Genomic DNA, 17375 nt, shown 5'->3' on the forward strand with positions numbered 1-17375 from the left:
AAATAGTACGATAATATAAGCATCGCAGATAACTTAGGTGAAAACATTATGGTAATTTGGACACGAGCAAAAAAAATTCTAAAACATACCACCGGTAAATGATGTGTAGTGTACATAGCATGGTAATATACGCACCACATACCTGATAATTTATGTCCAAAACACCATGGTAACTTCTCAACCCATGGAAAAAAGGTTGATGAAACATACCCCGGCAATTTTTGTGTAAATAGCAATGATATTTTAAGCACCACAGATCCGATAACTTACGTACAAACACTGAGATAACTTTGGTCAAGGAGGGGAAAAAGTTGTTGAAAACATACCCCAGTCACTTATGTGAACATAGCACGGTAATAAACGAACCACACACTCGATAACTTCCATGCAAATGATAAGTTTGGCCAACGAGGTAAAAAAGTTGCTAAAAAACATCTTCTCACTCCCCCGCCTTCGATAACTCATGTGAAAATAGCTCGGTAATATATGAACCACATACTTGCAACACGTTAACTTTTACCAATGAGAGAAAAAAGTTGTTGGAAAATGTACCCCCAATAACTTATGTGACGGTAATATACAAACAACATACCCCATATCTTATGTACAAACACCATGATAACTTGACTAGGGAGTTGAAAAGGATCCTCTGATAACATGTGAAAATAAAATGATAATATATGAACCGCATACCCAATAACTTACGTACAAACACCACAATAACTTTGACTAAATAGGAAGAAAATTGTTGAAAAAACATAACCCGATAACTTATATCAAAACAACATGGTAACATACAAATAGCATACCCGATAACTTATGTACAAACACCGCGATAACTTTTGAGCAAAGAGGAAAAGTTGTTGAAAAACATCCCCCGGTAACTTATGTGAAAATAGCACGGTAATGTATGAATCAAATATTTGATAACTTAAGTACAAACATCGGGGAAACTTTTGATCAAGGGGGGAAAGTTGTTGAAAAACATAACCCCGATAACTTATGTTGAAATACCACGATAACCTGCATACCACATGCGTGATAACTTATGTAGCTGAGACGTAGTAACTTTTGACCCGGAAAAAAGTCATCAGAATATAACAATATGGGATCTAGTTTCGAAGATTTCGTCGTAACGAATCTTTTATGTGAAAACGGTTTTTGCATCGGATCTAGCCACAAAACATTTTGAATTTTCGGAATCTATGATGGCATCACTTTTTTGGTCCTCTAGTGCATACATGCATGCGCATGTGGAGAATGTGGGAGAACCATGTTTCTGTCCTGGTAACTTATGTGGAAATAGCACGATAAGTTGCATACCACAGATGTGCTAACTTATATAGTCAAGATGTGGTAACTTTTGACCCGAGAAAAAAAGTCGTTGAAACATACCAACATGGGATCTAGTTTCGAAGATCTCGTCGTGAAGAATTTTTATGTGAAAACCATTTTTGCATCAGACCAACGGTTTGTGCTACAAAACATTTTGAATTTTCGAAATAAGAAGAATCTATGGTGACAACAACTTTTTTGTCTTCTAGCGCATGCATGTAATTAGAGAAAGAAATGCACGTGGAAGAAGAGCGATTCATGTAATGCAATTATGCACGTAATTAGGAGGGAGAAATGAGGTATGTGGTAGTTTTACCTATGTGGTACACGTGTGTCAAATATCACGGTCCTACCAAGCGAACAATTTGTTAGATGATGTTTGACGGTAGCCCCTCGATTGTTGACGGCCATGCATGTAGGAAATCTTCATGTGTGATGTCACCACAAGAATGGATAATGTATGTCTCAGCTATTTTCAGTTTTTTCTTCAGGGTTGGTTGGTGTAGCTAGGTTGTTTCAGATTTTTTTCGTGACTGGTGTTAGTGCTTGCCGCTTGATGTAAGTGGTTGTATTTTTTGCTGTTTGGATTGGTTCTAGACGCCGCTTAATCTGCTGATTACAGCCTGACATGTTTTGATTTTGTGTGGGTGGGTACAGCGCCGCTTGTTGTGTTGTTCGGTTGTTCCTTCACTTGTTTATTCGATGTTCCTGGCGTTGCAGGCTCTCGATAAATGCAGCAAATTCTACACAGGATTATGTGGCACGCCCACAAAGTCCACGGAAGCCAGCACCTCAACCTGCAAGCGCTCACATATCAACATCTCTTGCGTGTAGCCCTTTTGCTACCAGCAAATCTCTTGCGTGTGTGTGTGTGTCGTGTGCAAGAGGCCCGTCTAAATTGACCAGTGTCTAGCCTGTGTACGTGCGTGTTTGTCTCTGGCGAAAGAACCAGTCGCAAAAGCAGAAAACACTTCAGTAATTCGGTTAACACACAAATGCCAAAAAAAGAGCTGAATTTCAGTTTACACCCAAATGCAAAAAACTTCCAAAATTCAGAAAAAGTCCAACCTTTGATGCCCCCTGCCTTTTGCTCCACGTCCCCTTCCTGTCCACTTAGCTATTCGCTAGCCGAATTTTTCACGCACAACTCCATAAATATGGTGCAGCTTGTGATGTCCCCTGCGCTGTGGCATGGAGAAGAGAGACCGCAGAGCAGAGAGCAGGCTGGCCGGAGTCTGTGTCGCGCGTCTGCGCGCCAATGCCCGCGTGCCCAGTCCGCCCGTCAGCCGGTGCGATATGCGAGGTTCATCGCCGGCCGTCGCTCTGCCACTTGGTCCACACGCAACACAATCCACAGGCCACCAGAGTCTACTCGGCCCACGAAGAAAACTACGGACCCCTTCCCACAACTACTACTCCTCTCTCTGCTTCCCTCCCTTCTTCCTATTATGGACCAAAACCAGGAGCTTGCGCCAGACGTCATCAGCATCAATACAATCATACATACCTACGTATTTTTTCTTGGTTCAAGGTAGCCGTTCCACCTTGCCATACGGGGCCCTCCGCCAGAGTTTCCCACACTATAGTTCCCCACGGCGGCAGCGGGTACAGAGACGGTCAGGCACCGGCGGCGGCCCGGCGCGAATAAGATGCGGTAACCGTGAGGTCGAGCTGCCGAGCTACCAACATGGCAACACGTACTTCATCGGCTCCACACCCTCATCGACGTCGTCAACGGCTTGGTCGACGCCACCGGTCTCACGCCCGAGCGCGCTGAGATTTCGCAGCGAACACAAAGGCTAGACGCCGGCAAGCCGAGCAACGAATCACCAAACAATCGATGATCTCTAGAAACACCGGGCGATATCGATTTTAGAGGCACCGTGAACCATCATTGCATGCAAAGGTAGATGGAAACACGTAGTCATATCACGTGTCAGCCAATCAACATGCAGCAACCCATTTTGTAAACAGCCAATCACAATCTAGTCAACCAACCATATCCCAACTGTAATTGGTAGGTTCACCCACGATTTGTACCCCGTCAGATCCCAAACAAATAGCACGTGTCAATCCCTGATTTACTGATTTAGGCTGCAAAAACAACTCTAAATATCCTCAAAATTTAAACGGGTCTAGATTTAGGATATGTAGTGTTTTTGGTACCACCAACACACACAACACCCATGACCCATCCACCCCCAACTTTGAATTTTCCGTGTACTACCTCATGATGTTCCATCCGTGTAAACACCTCGCGTAATGTTCTAGGCTCACCTAGCCACAACAATGAACTGGATAACAGGCTACCTGTAGCCCTAGCGCTAAAACGCCGCTCTAGTTGAATCCTCCTAAATTTACTTATCATGATTAATTATAGCAAATAGAAACCAATCTAAGAATAGGTTGAGAATCTCGACGCCTACCATTTGGGCACCACCACACCACCTTCTGTCCCTGTCACCAGATGGGTAGGGGGGCGATGGATGAAGGATCTGTCATGGCAAACACATGGTCACTTCCTATATATGCATGTTGACCGCCATGTAGAGAGCCCAACTACTACCGAGCCCAGTCCCCAGTCACGGGACTGCTCATTGCGCCATCGGCTTACTCCAACCAGGTCGTAGAGGAGCATCACCACCAATTTGATCTGAGCCAGGGCCGCCTATTTGGAAATCACCGCCGTTCAACATGAGCCGCAACTATCAGGGTAGCCATCACACCATCAGAGAGAACCAGCCACCGGCACCATTGCTAACCAAGGTTGCCGACGCTCTCTAGTGACGGCTAATGGAGCGAGGGAAGAGGACCACGACATGGGTGGCGGTGACTAGGGTATTGCTCATGCCGCTCCCCTAAAGAGGACACATCCAGTTACATGATGGTAACATGTTTACATGCATGACGTTAAGAATTATACTACATCACCTCTTTGTGCAACCGATGCATGGTAGATGTATTCTGCCATAAGCCACACAATGGTGGTCAGCTCGCCACCACTGTTGAGCTTCTGGGCATGGAACTCCCTGCTGCACTTGTTGCTCGCGTAAAGGAGAATATCAATCCACACGTCAAGGACAAGCTCCAAGGAGTCGTTCGTGCCATTCTTCTCGTTCTCCAGCAGCTCCTTGGCGAGTCGAGCCATGTGAGTGAGACGAGGAGTAAGGTGGCTGAACTCCTTGTCCCCATATGCATCGTACAAGTTGTTGGCAAGGCCCTCCCTCTCCACAACCCTACAAATGCTGGAATGTGGGTCATCGCGCACACGGAGGAGATCCATGACGACGCGTGGATGGCTCGGGTACCTAGGATCAGCCGATTGCATGGTGACCAACCTCTCGCAGGTCTGTTGGTACAACCTTTTTTGGGGCATGCCTGGCAGCATGTAGGAACGTTCCACCAGGAGGAACATCATGTAGTCGGACATGACCCTAATGGCGTGCACGTCAGGCGCAGCATCCACAGACTTGGCTCTCTTGCTCTTGGTGAGGAAGACCTCGGTGGCAATGTGCCAGATGATGATGCCCTCCTGGAACTCGACACCAAGGGAGTCCTTGAGGACGCCGCTGTAAAGTCCACGGCGGTCTAGTGGGTACTGACCCCACTTCTTGCCCAGCATGGCACTGTTGAACCTCGCCTTGCCGTACAGCCGGCTAATGTACACAGAGATACGACGCCTGATCGGATCGGTCATCTTGACGGTCCCTGAGTAGTGCTTCCTGTTCCACCACTCGTTGAGTCCCAATGCCCTGGCAAGCCTGCCGAGCAGGGGGCTGGTGAGAGGCGTGTCGGCGGGGCGCGTGCAGAAGTGCAACAAGTTGTACTGCCCGATGGTGTATGACCACCTTCTTGACTTGTACCTATCACCCTTGACGAGATGGTGAAGCCACACAACCGTGCGCCGGAGCCGGTCCCATCTCTCGTTGCACAGGGCTATGTAGCGAAGCCATAGCCATCTGGTGGCGCTCAGGAACGCGAACGTCCAAGATGATGCCAACGCGTTCAGGAGCGACATCGTCTCCATGAACACGGCGCCACCCAGCAAGACGTATGCGATGATGACGTCGGTTGTGCTGTGGCCGTCCTTGGAGGTGAAGTGGAACAGCAGCAGCGAGGTGGTGACGGTAAGGGGCGAGACGACGCGGACCAGGTAGCCAAAGAAGGTGTGGACCACGGCTGCCTTGGTGTAGAGCAGGTCGTACAAGAGGGAGAGCTGGATCTCCATGAGCGTCCACAGCTCGATGCCTTGTATAAACTTGCTGGTGTACACCTCTGGTCTGTAAATGGAGTCCTCCTCGAGCTCGAGCACCGAGGAATCGACGATGGTGAACTTGCAGATGTGGAACAGGCTGTGACCTCGACGTAGGTGGAACTCCTCCTCTGTGGCTCCGTCCTGAGGGTGGAAATGATTGTGTATGGCCGGCGGCTGCGTCTTGATGGAGGCGCGGATGCTCTCCAGCGTGCTGCACTTGAGCGCCCACGTCCTCTCGCCGTACTTGACGACGCCTACGGCGAACATCAGGAAGGAGGCGATCCGGAGCAAGTCACCGTTCTTGCCGCCGCCGGCGAAGGCGATGTGCTTGTACAGGACGTAGGCCGCTCCGAGGACCTGCACGACAAGGATCTGGAGGTGACGGAGCCAGAGCTGGTTGTCCTGGAACGCGTAGGCGGTGATGTTGTCCGGGCCGCCGAGGTGCAGCAGCAGGAACGGAGCCCAGAACGCAACCAGCTGCTGCTCACGCACGGGCCGCACGGCGCTGCTGAACGCCATGTGGCCGACGGCGTACACGGCGGTGGAGTCGGCCATGATGTACGCTAGCCACAGGAGGAGCCTCGGCAGGAGGGCCTCACGCCGGCGGACCCCGGCGAAGACAAAGAGGACGAGTTGGAGCCCGAAGCTGAGGAGGACCAGGATCTGCATCGACTGGTGGCTCCACAGCTCCAACGGCCCTGCAGCCATAGCGATTGCTCCTCTCCTGGATGACTTTTCACGGTTTTGTTTTAGAACTTCGGATACGATAATCGTACTCCTTCGGATATAGGAGTATACAGTTAGAAATAAACCAAAAGAATCCACAAAATCATGAACAATAAACACATTGATTTTGTCCATGGATTTACTAATTTTCAGTTGCCTATAGTTTCCCAAGTCTCTAGCTATCATACTATATATCCTAAAAAAATTCACAATTGTACATCGCAGAGTATATATACATCTGAATTTTTACACGCACAGCAAAAAAAAAACGGTTTTGCTAGAACTCATCTAGATGAGATATAGTTTGGTCTCATTCACCTTTTATAGCCATTGAATGTGATGCTATAAGATGCGTGCGTGTTGACGTGGGTTGTATTTGTTCTTGTTTACAAAGTGAATGAGACCAAATTATATCTCATTTAGATGAGTTCTAGGTACTCCCAAAAAAAAAAGACATACTCCTAGAAAATGTACTTATGTAAGTAATGCTTGCGATCAAATAGAGTTGTCAAGCGATGTGTATGCATAATTACATACCGGTCGGGCAGGACAAGTGTCGTGGCTTCGAATTCGGAGACCAGTCGATCTTGTCGCTGAGACGAGGGGGCGGCGAAGCAGGAATTGAACGGTGGAAAACGGCACAGAGGAGCAGTGGCCAGTGGGCGGCACTACACACTAACCATTGACATGCCAAGTTGATCAGAAGTTCGTTGGATCTGCTTCTTAAGAAAGGGATAAGGAAGCTTCCTGCTTTATAGATGTAGATGGAGATGGAGATGGATCAACCCGAACTCAGTGCTAAGCTGGCAGGATCAAATATATACTATGGTACACTAGTATATTATTTCATTTATTTTATTTTATTATCGATTTCTGTTGCAGTTGTAGATTAGACAAAGTTGCAGTTGCCAGTAGATTAGATCAAGGGAGCTGCCAGTGCTACCCAGCGGCATGCCGGGGCATAGCCTGCTGGAGCTGCATCACGCCGCTCTTCTCTCCTCGATATCACTTATAGAACGAGAAGTGGACGTAAGTTTTGCCGAGTTCTGTTGCCACTGAAGCTTTACCGCCTGGGAGCTAAAACTTCTTTTCTTTCTTTTTTTTTCCAAAAAAACTTCTGATCTATTCATTATCAATCATGGCAGTACAACGAATACCAAAAATAATAAAAATTACATCTAAATCTATAGACCATCTAGCGACGATTGCAAACACTGAAGCGAGCCCTTCATTATCCCTCCCTCGTCGGAGCCGAGCAAAACTTGTTGTAGTAAATAGCCGAGAAGTCGTCGTGCGAAGGACAGATAGAGCGAGCACATCAGAACAACAACCGCCGCCGATGAAAAGAATTATGGATGAGAAGGACCCAACCTAAAGACAGACTGACATAGACGAACGAAGACAGACTGACACATCTCCACACGTCCTCAGATGATGCTAGACACGCCACCGGGATGGTGACTAGGTGGGGAGAACCTTATACCATCTTCGGGGAGCCGCCGCCGTCTCGTCTTCCTCAGCAGGACACAAACCATAACAAAACTCAAAAAACATATAAAAATGAAGCCCTTCCGCTGACAAGGGCCGGGATCCACCGTGCCTCACTGGCCTTAAGGCCACAGGAAACGAGGCAGATCGGCGACGACACCAGCGGGAGGCAGAAACCCTAGCCGCCTCTTCTGTTCGCTTGAAGGAGAGACCATTTTTCCACTTTCTGTGAACGAGGGTCTTGTATCCGTATATCCGGAAGCTACAACTTCCACCTCTGCGCACTCTTTCTCTTTTGTACTCCCTCCTTATCAAAACATAAGATGTTTTTTGATATGAGACTCACTTTCAAAAGCACTGGCTTTTACTGACCAACTCTAGAACCATGCATGAACAGTTATTACACATGGCCTGCTGCAACTGCTTTTGCGGCCCTCACATAATCTCTCATGTAATTGACTTTTGTCACCCAGGCCTTTGGCCTGTTTTGAAATGGATAAGGTAGAGATTGATCTACCTTTTACTATTTAAAAAAGATTCAGTGTTAACACCAGGCAACCCACAAGTATTAAGGATTCGTGGTGCTTCTCCTGGACGGTCTATGGAAACTAACCATATGTAGTGCAAGAGCAAGCCCAAGTTTATCCCAAGAATATGTGGGAACTTTATTCATAGCATGATTGAATATATTTTTTATTACTCGAAATTATAAAGTTCCTAACCAAGTTGAGAATGAAGTCCCAACTTATCTGGCTGGTAAAACATCAACTTGCTATTGCATCATTAGCACGACAAGAGAGGTTATTAAAAGATAGTGATATTTGTATTTTCAAATTTTGATAGAGTAGAGAAAGAAGATTTTAGTATACATAAGGTGAGAGGGAATAAAAGATGAGGGCATAGATAGTGGACATAGGTGTGACGACATTTAAATTGACATAGCCATGATCACGCTCGAATTGACAAATAGTTAGCCTATACTTAACCTATATAGCTAAATAAATTAAGCACCTAATCAACCTAAACCTAACTAATCTAATCTAAAACAAAACCATTGCAGCCAGTTGAATCTAACTAACCATAGAAACATTAGCACTACCAAACGTAGCAAAAACTTAAATCATCAACACAACAGTGTGTACCGCGCGTTGTACCTCGCCATGGGAGGGCGGCAACTATAATGTGTCGGGGATTCGGCGGCCACCCTCTCCAAGCGCCTAGGGCATAGTCTATGGGAGGACGATGCGACAACAACAATATGTCGGTCTCGTGCGCCAAGCAGCCTCGTCCACGACAATGAAGCAATCCTACCGATGGTAGGCTCCATGGATGGCGGTCGACTTGAGGGGTTGGTTGAGGCTGCAACAAGGGAGATTGTGGGGGGTGGAAGGCTCGGTGACGACGGCACGGAGGCTCAGACTAGCAACAGTAGGGGATCCATATAAGGTGTCGGTGGAGGGGCACAAGCGGGTCAATGGAGGGCGACACAACTAGGCTTAGTGGTGGTGGTGTAACACTAGCATGGTTCAGTGGCAGCAAACGGAGAGAGGTAAGGTTGAAGATGAGGCGAGGATTTGAATATGAGGAGGTTGTTTCCTTATAGACGTGTTTTTGCCTGGTACTATCCTTGGCGGTTGTATAGAAGAAACAACCTAAGTAATTTATGCATATGTTTTTTTCTTGTAGTTATGTTTCCTTCCTGCTATTGTCCGAGGTGGTTGAATAGAAGAAACCGTCTAAGTAATTTATGCATGTGTTTTCTCTACAGATCGAAACCTACTGCAATAAAAGGCTCTTTTGAGTTTGGTTTCTTTTAAAACCACCGTATGTGGCTTTTATTGTTGTCAGCTGAAATTGTTTCGCTGAAAAACGATTGGATGGATCGATTGGAAAACTCAATATGTTGAGTTGTTTGAGAACAAAAAAGATGTTTTCTATGAAGTGACAATAGTGGACTAGTATGATTCACAACACAAGAAGGGTATTGGTGCATAGGTGTTTAGAAAATACACTCTAAAGAAGAGTTCATAGCATGTGCATCTTAGAGCATATTCCACTCAGATGATAGGTTGTGTTTTTTTTTCAGTCGGTAGCATATTCCATTCCTTGTTGGATCACTTCAATTTCCACCTCCACACTATCTACGCCTCACACGGTGCAACTCACTTTGGAGCCGACAATTGTTGTACCTGCAAGAGGTGTTACCTTGCTGGAGGCATCGGGGTTGCGTTTGTTGCCTTCTTACTCGATATGCGCTAGGAGAACCCATTTATATGTGCCTTGTAGGATGGGATGATGGTGGTGCTCAATAGTTTGTTGCCTATTCGGGGCATCATTTTGGACATGGATCTGGCTAGAAGGGCCCATAGTAGGAGGTGGCTGTCGATCGGATGATCGAGACTGAGTTGCTGCAAATAGTGGCAGTACCATGCATAAGTTGTGGGGTGAGTTGACCCCACAAATTACCGCTGAACCCACATAGTTTATAGGTTGGCTTCGCCCTGGCTACAAAGGTTTGGTTGTTGGCTCTTTGACATGTCCATGGGTTCACCATGGTCAGTTTTTTGCCATGGAATCAAAGTTGCCATGATCGTACAGGTTATGACGATGACAAGCGAAGGTGGCCTGGAATTGGAAAATCTAGAATGTAAATACAGGGGCAGGCTCAACTTCAAAGACACTGTTTTTTCTGGCATGAAGACAACACATAACACACGGACGGAGAAGGATGACTAGAGGCCTATAGAGGAGGGTGTCGCCGTAGGGAGGCAGCAGAATCAGAAATCGCTAGGCAGAGAATCAGGTGCCTTGTCGTGGCTTCTTAGTCGTGAGAGAGGGTGAGCTGAGTGTTTGCTCCCCGACCCCTCGAGACGTGGAAAACTGATCCGTGGAAACGACGCGGATCAGGATCCGAATCCATGGTGTCACGTAGTTATCCACGGGCCGATTTGCCCCGTGGGCTGTACGCCCCGGTTTTTGATGGGGATCCCTGAGGGATCACGTGGAATCAAACAAGCCCTGATGATGCATCCTTCCCTTCACCTACGTTGCAACATTTACTCAACGCCAGCGCCAACACCAATATAGTTGGGTCATCTTCGCATAATAAGATTACAAGTGAAGCACCCTTTTTTACCTTTGTAGTTGGACCATGGGATAACAAAGGGTGCTCCCAGTCCAAGGAACAGGTTTACTGAATCTTTATTATCTAAAAAGTAAATTTAAGAAGATACATGTTTGCCTTATTGGGTAACTGTTCTTGGCTTCTGACAGGCTCGCGCTGGACCATGGATGTGTGGCGGCGTGGCCTCCTCCTTCTGGCAGGGGGTGCCCACTTCCCGTGCCACGGCTTCCTTGAACCTGAGGGCGAGCTCGCTATGCGACATGTAGGAGCGGTTGCTGGAATAGGGGTGCGCTCAGATTTCCTATTTTGATCGAACCGAGCCCGAGTAAAGCTCGATCTTCACCCGGCTTTGAATTAACAAAGCCATCAACCAGTCAGGATTACAAGAGCACACCATACAACCAATACAACCAAAGATAAAAAGGAAAAATGGGGATGCAACCCCAAGGCAACAGATACAAGGCACCGATGAGGCTAAAATCTACGACTAGAGAATAAAAATAGTAGAACTTGGGACCTAACAGGGGCTAGACGGGATTGCGCCAAGGAAGGAGCTCGCCATCGACACGCCGAAGGCAAAGCGGAGCTGCTCTCGCCAGAGCCAGCAAGAAAACATGGCAACCACTCGAGCACATTCGAAGCCACAAATTACAACTCGCACATGAGGAGCAGGCCGCAGACACTAGCCATAGGAACAGAGCACTTCAAGAAGACACGGCGAGCAATGGGCTCAGATTTCCTATTTGATGTGCGTTGCCTCAAATAGACGCCCTTTCGCACAAGACGAGCGAGTGAACAGGCTGGCCAATTTAGCTAGCGTAGCCTATGTTTTAATGTTTGGTTTTCAATCGGTTTTGATAACCTTTTAAACGGTTCTCTGGACCAACTTTTTTTCCTGCTGGTTTTTCGGTTCTTTCTTATATTTTTTTATTTCCTTATTTCCCATTTTATTTTTTCTTTTCTTTTTTATAATTTCATAATTTTAAAAAATGTTGAAACTCAAATTTTGTTTCTATTTTTCAAAAAAAATAGAATTTAGAATTTTCTTATTCTTTTCAAAGTTGTTCACATTTTTCCAAAAGTTATTCACAAATTCAAAAAAAAATGGGGGTTTAAAAATGTTTAAAATTTAAAATTTTGTTCCCATTTGACAAAAAATGTTCAAAATTCAAAAACTGCTTAAAACAAACTTGTTTGCATTTTACCAAATTTGTTCATAATTTTAAAAAATAGTGGTTTAGAAATGTCCGCCTTTCAGAAAATGTTCAAAATTCAAAAAAAATGTTCGTGCTTCCAAAAAATTCACAAATCAGAACAAATTTCTTGTTTGCAAAACTATGTTCAAAATTTGTAAATATATTTACTTTTTCCAAAACATGTTCACGTTGTAAAATATATTGCATTTCAAAAAATGTTTGCAATTTTTTGAAAAATATCCGCACCATTTTAAATCTTTTTTCATGTTTTCTCAAAAATCCGAATGAAAAAATAACACAAAAATCAGGCGTGCTATGTTCCCGCTCCTGCTCGCTATAGTTCCTAAGCTCTACAATGCAGCGAGATGGGTATGTCCAGTCGAGGTTTCCTTTGTGTGAAAAGGGGGCATTTTAGCATATCAATCATCGTTTAGGAGTTCCTGGCTAGGCTTGCCGCACCGTGGTTAGTTTCATGGGCTGGTGCGATTTAGATGGGTTGAGAGGCGACCTTTTTCTAGGATGGGCTGGTTATGTGCTAAGACTATACAAAAATAATAATTCTAAAAAAAGTTATACAAAAAATGATGCCCTCAAGAAAAATCAACTAAAAAGACTAGTAAGATCATCTACAAGCCCCCCACTTTTCTAGGCCGTCCGGCACCCTCAAAACCAACCGATATGTGCGGCGGATTTCGGGCCGCCCGGATACGTCTGCCATGTTTGATCCGACCTAAGATCACGCCTAATTGATCAAGTCCTCCAAAATCGACCGCCTTCCTCACGCGTCCGACCTCCCTTTCCTATGTCTGAGTCGTCGTCTCATCACTAGTAGAAAAAGGGTTAAATCTGAGACACATTAGTCCCGGTTTGCATTTGAGCCGGCACTAATGTGTCCATTAGTGCCGGTTCCAACGGCTAGCCGGCCGCTCTCATTAGTACCGGTTCGTAGCGAACCTTTAGCACCGGTTCATGCCATGAACCGGTACTAAAGAGAGTGGTGGCAGGATGTTGTCAGTCTGGGGCCCCTCCAGCACCTTTAGTACCGGTTTGTGGCACGAACCGGTACTAAAGGTCGTCGTACATAAAACCTTCGTCCACCCGAGCTCGCTCTGTTCTTTCCCTTTCCCCTCTCCTTCTCTGTTCTTCCCCTCGTAATGTCCGACTTTGCGGCGTTCGGATTCGCGGCGGCAGCCATATCTTCCTGCACGTTTGCGGGGTTTCCCTTCCTGGACCGGACCAAATGCTTCTTGTACTTCAGCACCGGATACTTGTTCCTGCTTTTCGCCGCCATGTTCATGATCCTCGTCTTCATGGGGGGAGTTTATCTGGCGGTTCGCCCGGTGGTCGACAGCGCCACCCTCGCCTACGTCTATCTGCCTGGTGTGCTATACCCATGCGCGTTGCTGCTGATTCGCGCACTGGTTCCAGACTGCTTCTCCATATGTGGGCGCTAACCTTAGGCTTGGTTACCCGGGGTGGTTCTGCGCCCTGCCTTGCCTGCTCCCTCCGCCGCGCCGAGGTTCTGCGCTTTATGTGAGATGCCCGTCCTGGTTCTTTTTCTTTTTCACAGTGTTCATTCTTCTGGCGGTGCTTGCACTACTGTTGGCCAAGACGAATTAATATACCAGCACGTTAGCTGGTGTGGCACACACCCGCTTATGATTGGTGATCAGAGAGATCTGTGGCGTCATTTCATGCTTCATGTAACGTGCTTCAGTGATCATCTCCTGCTGCATAATGTGTCATTTTCTTATGCTAGCTAGTTGTTCGCTGCTTGCAATTTGTAAGTTCGGTCGTGAGTTGTAAGCAATAAATTGATACTTCTATCTGAAGATTATTAACAACCATTGGATATTATTTTCGCGACACCTAATAGTGCCAAATGTATTATATCTCTACTCGTAAAGGGGGGTTGAACCAAGCAGTCAGCTTGGTAAGCTACCTACAAAAATTTGCAATCAATGATAAAAGGGGGAGTTGATAGGCCCGCATGCGCGGTTTATTTTCGCATCACCATCCACCACCCCTCCCACCTGGTTTTTACTATCTCCCACTAATAAAAACCAAAACAAATGCACATTTCAATTTTTTTTCTACCACCATAGAAATGCAACGCTGGACCAACCCCCCCCCCCTCTCTCTCTCTCTCTCTCTTTTAGGGTTCGCCGCCTCCACCGCCCCCGGCGGTACTAATCCTCTGCTCCCACCTGCCTCTATACTTCTCCCTTCGTAACCCCATCTAAGTCGAACCACACCACACTGCAGCCGTGTCCCGTGCTCCCAGGGGAGATCTAACGCAAGTAGCCACCCGATGAGCCACCCGATCTCCCGTGCTCCGTTTTTTTGGCCGGGATCTGGTTCTGTCCAAAGCTTTTCATCATCGATACTGTGCACGGGGGAAACATTCCATTGAAATTTGATGTCGATTTCTTACGTGCGAGCTCGAATCACATGCTCTGGGCCGCATTTTCAGCCGGGGTCTGGGCTGGTAGCTGTCAGGGTTCTGAGGGATAAGGTTTGCCCGCCGCCTCAAACTCAGCGTCTCCATTCTCACACCTTCGGCCTCTTTCCTGGCTAACCTTGGCCTCTTGCTTGGGTAACCATGACTTCCGAGTTTGTGGGTACCAATGTTCTTCTCTTTATATCTTTCCCTCATTTTCCATCTCCTTGGATATAGGGTTACTAAGGTTATTCTTGATGGTCTCCCATTCATCCCGAGCAATCATAGGCCACTTCTTATGTCTAGTTTGAAGGTGATGTGTTCGGCTTTGAATTGGGAGTTCCATCCACTCAATGGTGTAGAAAACATGGTGATTGCTATGAGATTGATGAGCTTCTTCTCATCTTGGTCCTCGTCCGGGAACTTGTATCGTTTGTGCAGGTTCTCTATGAGGAGTTTTCTCATAACCGTATTAGCTTTGGACCTCAAGTTGATGTGATTGATGTTGACCATCTGAAGAAGGCTGCAACCTAGTTGATTGCTATATCGGACTGAGAGGTGTACCCTTGAAATGGCAAACTCGAGCTACAACATTTGTCGGCTTATCCCAACACAACCAAAAACTGTATGACATACATGTTTCAATTGTTTTTATATGTTTAAGTTTATGGTTCGGTGGCAGCGCATGGGTATTCAACTAGTATGACATTAATGAATTATACTACATCATCTCTTTGGGCAACCCATACATGATAGATGTATTCTGACATAAGCCACACGATGGTGGTCAGCTCGCCACCACTGTTGGGCTTCTGGGCATGGAACTCCCTACTGCACTTGTTGCTCGCGTAAACGAGAATATCAATCCACATGTCAAGGACAAGCTCCAAGGAGTCGGTCGTGCCATCCTTCTCCTTCTCCAGCAGCTCCTTAGTGAGTCGAGCTATGTGAGTGAGACGAGGAGCAAGGTTGCTGGACTCCCTTGTCCTCATATTTATCATCCAAGTTGTTGGCGAGGCCCTTCCTCTCCACAATCCTAGAAATGCTGGAGTGTGGGGCCTAACATGTAGGGACGTTCCACCAGGAGGAACATCATATAGTTGGACATCACCCTAATGGCGTGCACGTTAGGCGTAGCATCCACGGCCTTGGCTCTCTCGCTCTTGGTAAGGAACACCTTGGTGGCGATGTGCCTGATGATGATGCCTTCCTGGAACTCGAAGCTGAGGGACTCCTTCAGGGCGCCATAGTAAAAGCCCGCAGTGGTCTAGTGGGTTCTCACCCCACTTCTTCCCCAGCAAGGCAGTGTTGGAGCTCCCCTTTGTATACTGCCGGCTCATGTACACCGCTATATGATGCCTGATCAAATCCGTCATCTCGACGGTCGCCGAGTAGTGCTTCCTGATCCACCACTCGTTGAGTCCCAGTGCCCTGGCCAGCCTCCCGAGCAGGGGGCTGGTGATCAAGCCGCTTGTCGGCTGGGCGTGTGCAGAAAAGCAGTACGTTGTATTGCCCGATGGTGTAGGACCACCTTCTTGACTTGTACCAGATACTGCTATCACCCTTGACGAGATGGTGAAGCCACACAACCGCGCACCAAAACTTGTCCCATCTCTCATTGCACAGGGTGGTGTACCGGAGCCAGCTCCACCTGGTGGTGCTCAAGAACGCAAACGTCCAAGACGATGCCAACGCATTCAGGAGCGACGTCTTCTCCATGAACACGGCGCCACCCAGCAGTACGTATGTGATGGTGACGTCGACTCTGGTGTGGCCCTCCTTGGAGGTGAACTGGAACAATAACAACGAGGTGGTGATGGTAAGGGGCGAGACAATGTGGATCAGGTAGCCGAAGAAGGTGTGGACCACATCCGCCTTTGTGTAAAGGATGTCCTACATGAGGGAGAGCTCGGTCTCCATCAACGTCCACAGCTCGATGCCTTCTATAAGCTTGCTGGTGTACACCTCTAGTCCGTCCATGGAGTCCTCCTCCAGCTTAAGCACCGAGGAATTAACGATGGTGTACTTGCAGAAGTGGAACAACGTGTGTGCTTGTCGCAAGTGGAATTCCTCCTTCGTGACTCCGTACTGAGGGTGGTTAATATCTACTATGCAACCTTCTTCTTGTAGACGTTATTGGGCCTCCAAGTGCAGAGGTTTGTAGGGCAGTAGCAAATTTTCCTCAAGTGGATGACCGAAGGTTTACCAATCCGTGGGAGGCGTAGGATGAAGATGGTCTCTCTCAAACAACCCTGCAACCAAACAACAAAGAGTCTCTTGTGTCCCCAACACACCCAGTACAATGGTAAATTATATAGGTGCACTAGTTCGGCAAAGAGATGGTGATACGAGTGCAATATGGATGCTAGATATAGGTTTTTGTAATATGAAAATATAAAAACAAGAAGGTAGCAAGTAGTAAAAGTGAGCGAAAACGGTATTGCAATGCTTTAAAACAAGACCTAGGGTTCATACTTTCACTAGTGCAAGTTCTCTATACAATGATAACATAATTGGATCATATAACAATCCCTCAACATGCAACAAAGAGTCACTCCAAAATCACTAATAGCGAAGAACAAACAAAGAGATTATTGTAGGGTATGAAACCACCTCAAAGTTATTCTTTCCCATCAATCCATTGGGCTATTCCTATAAGTGTCACAAACAGCCCTAGAGTTCATAGTAAAATAACATCTTAAGGCACACATCAACCAAAACTCTAATGTCACCTAGATACTCCAATGTCACCTCAAGTATCCGCGGGTTTGATTACATGATATGCATCACATAATCTCAGATTCATCTATT

General features: G+C 46.7%; 1 protein-coding gene across 1 annotated transcript; it reads right to left on the minus strand.

Annotated features, from left to right (window-relative positions):
- Positions 1 to 4252: 4252 nt before the first annotated feature.
- LOC123040127 (uncharacterized) lies at positions 4253 to 6298 on the minus strand. The gene has a single exon (XM_044463058.1). It carries the CDS (start codon positions 6296 to 6298, stop codon positions 4253 to 4255), a length of 2046 nt encoding a protein of 681 aa, XP_044318993.1.
- Positions 6299 to 17375: the final 11077 nt, after the last annotated feature.

The sequence above is a fragment of the Triticum aestivum genome, chromosome 2B (assembly GCF_018294505.1).
Source record: "Triticum aestivum cultivar Chinese Spring chromosome 2B, IWGSC CS RefSeq v2.1, whole genome shotgun sequence".
NCBI classification, from domain to species: domain Eukaryota; kingdom Viridiplantae; phylum Streptophyta; class Magnoliopsida; order Poales; family Poaceae; genus Triticum; species Triticum aestivum.

Bases quoted from the DNA above. Each gene is read 5' to 3' on its own strand.
- LOC123040127 (XM_044463058.1), bottom strand. From the start codon at position 6,298: ATGGCTGCAGGGCCGTTGGAGCTGTGGAGCCACCAGTCGATGCAGATC.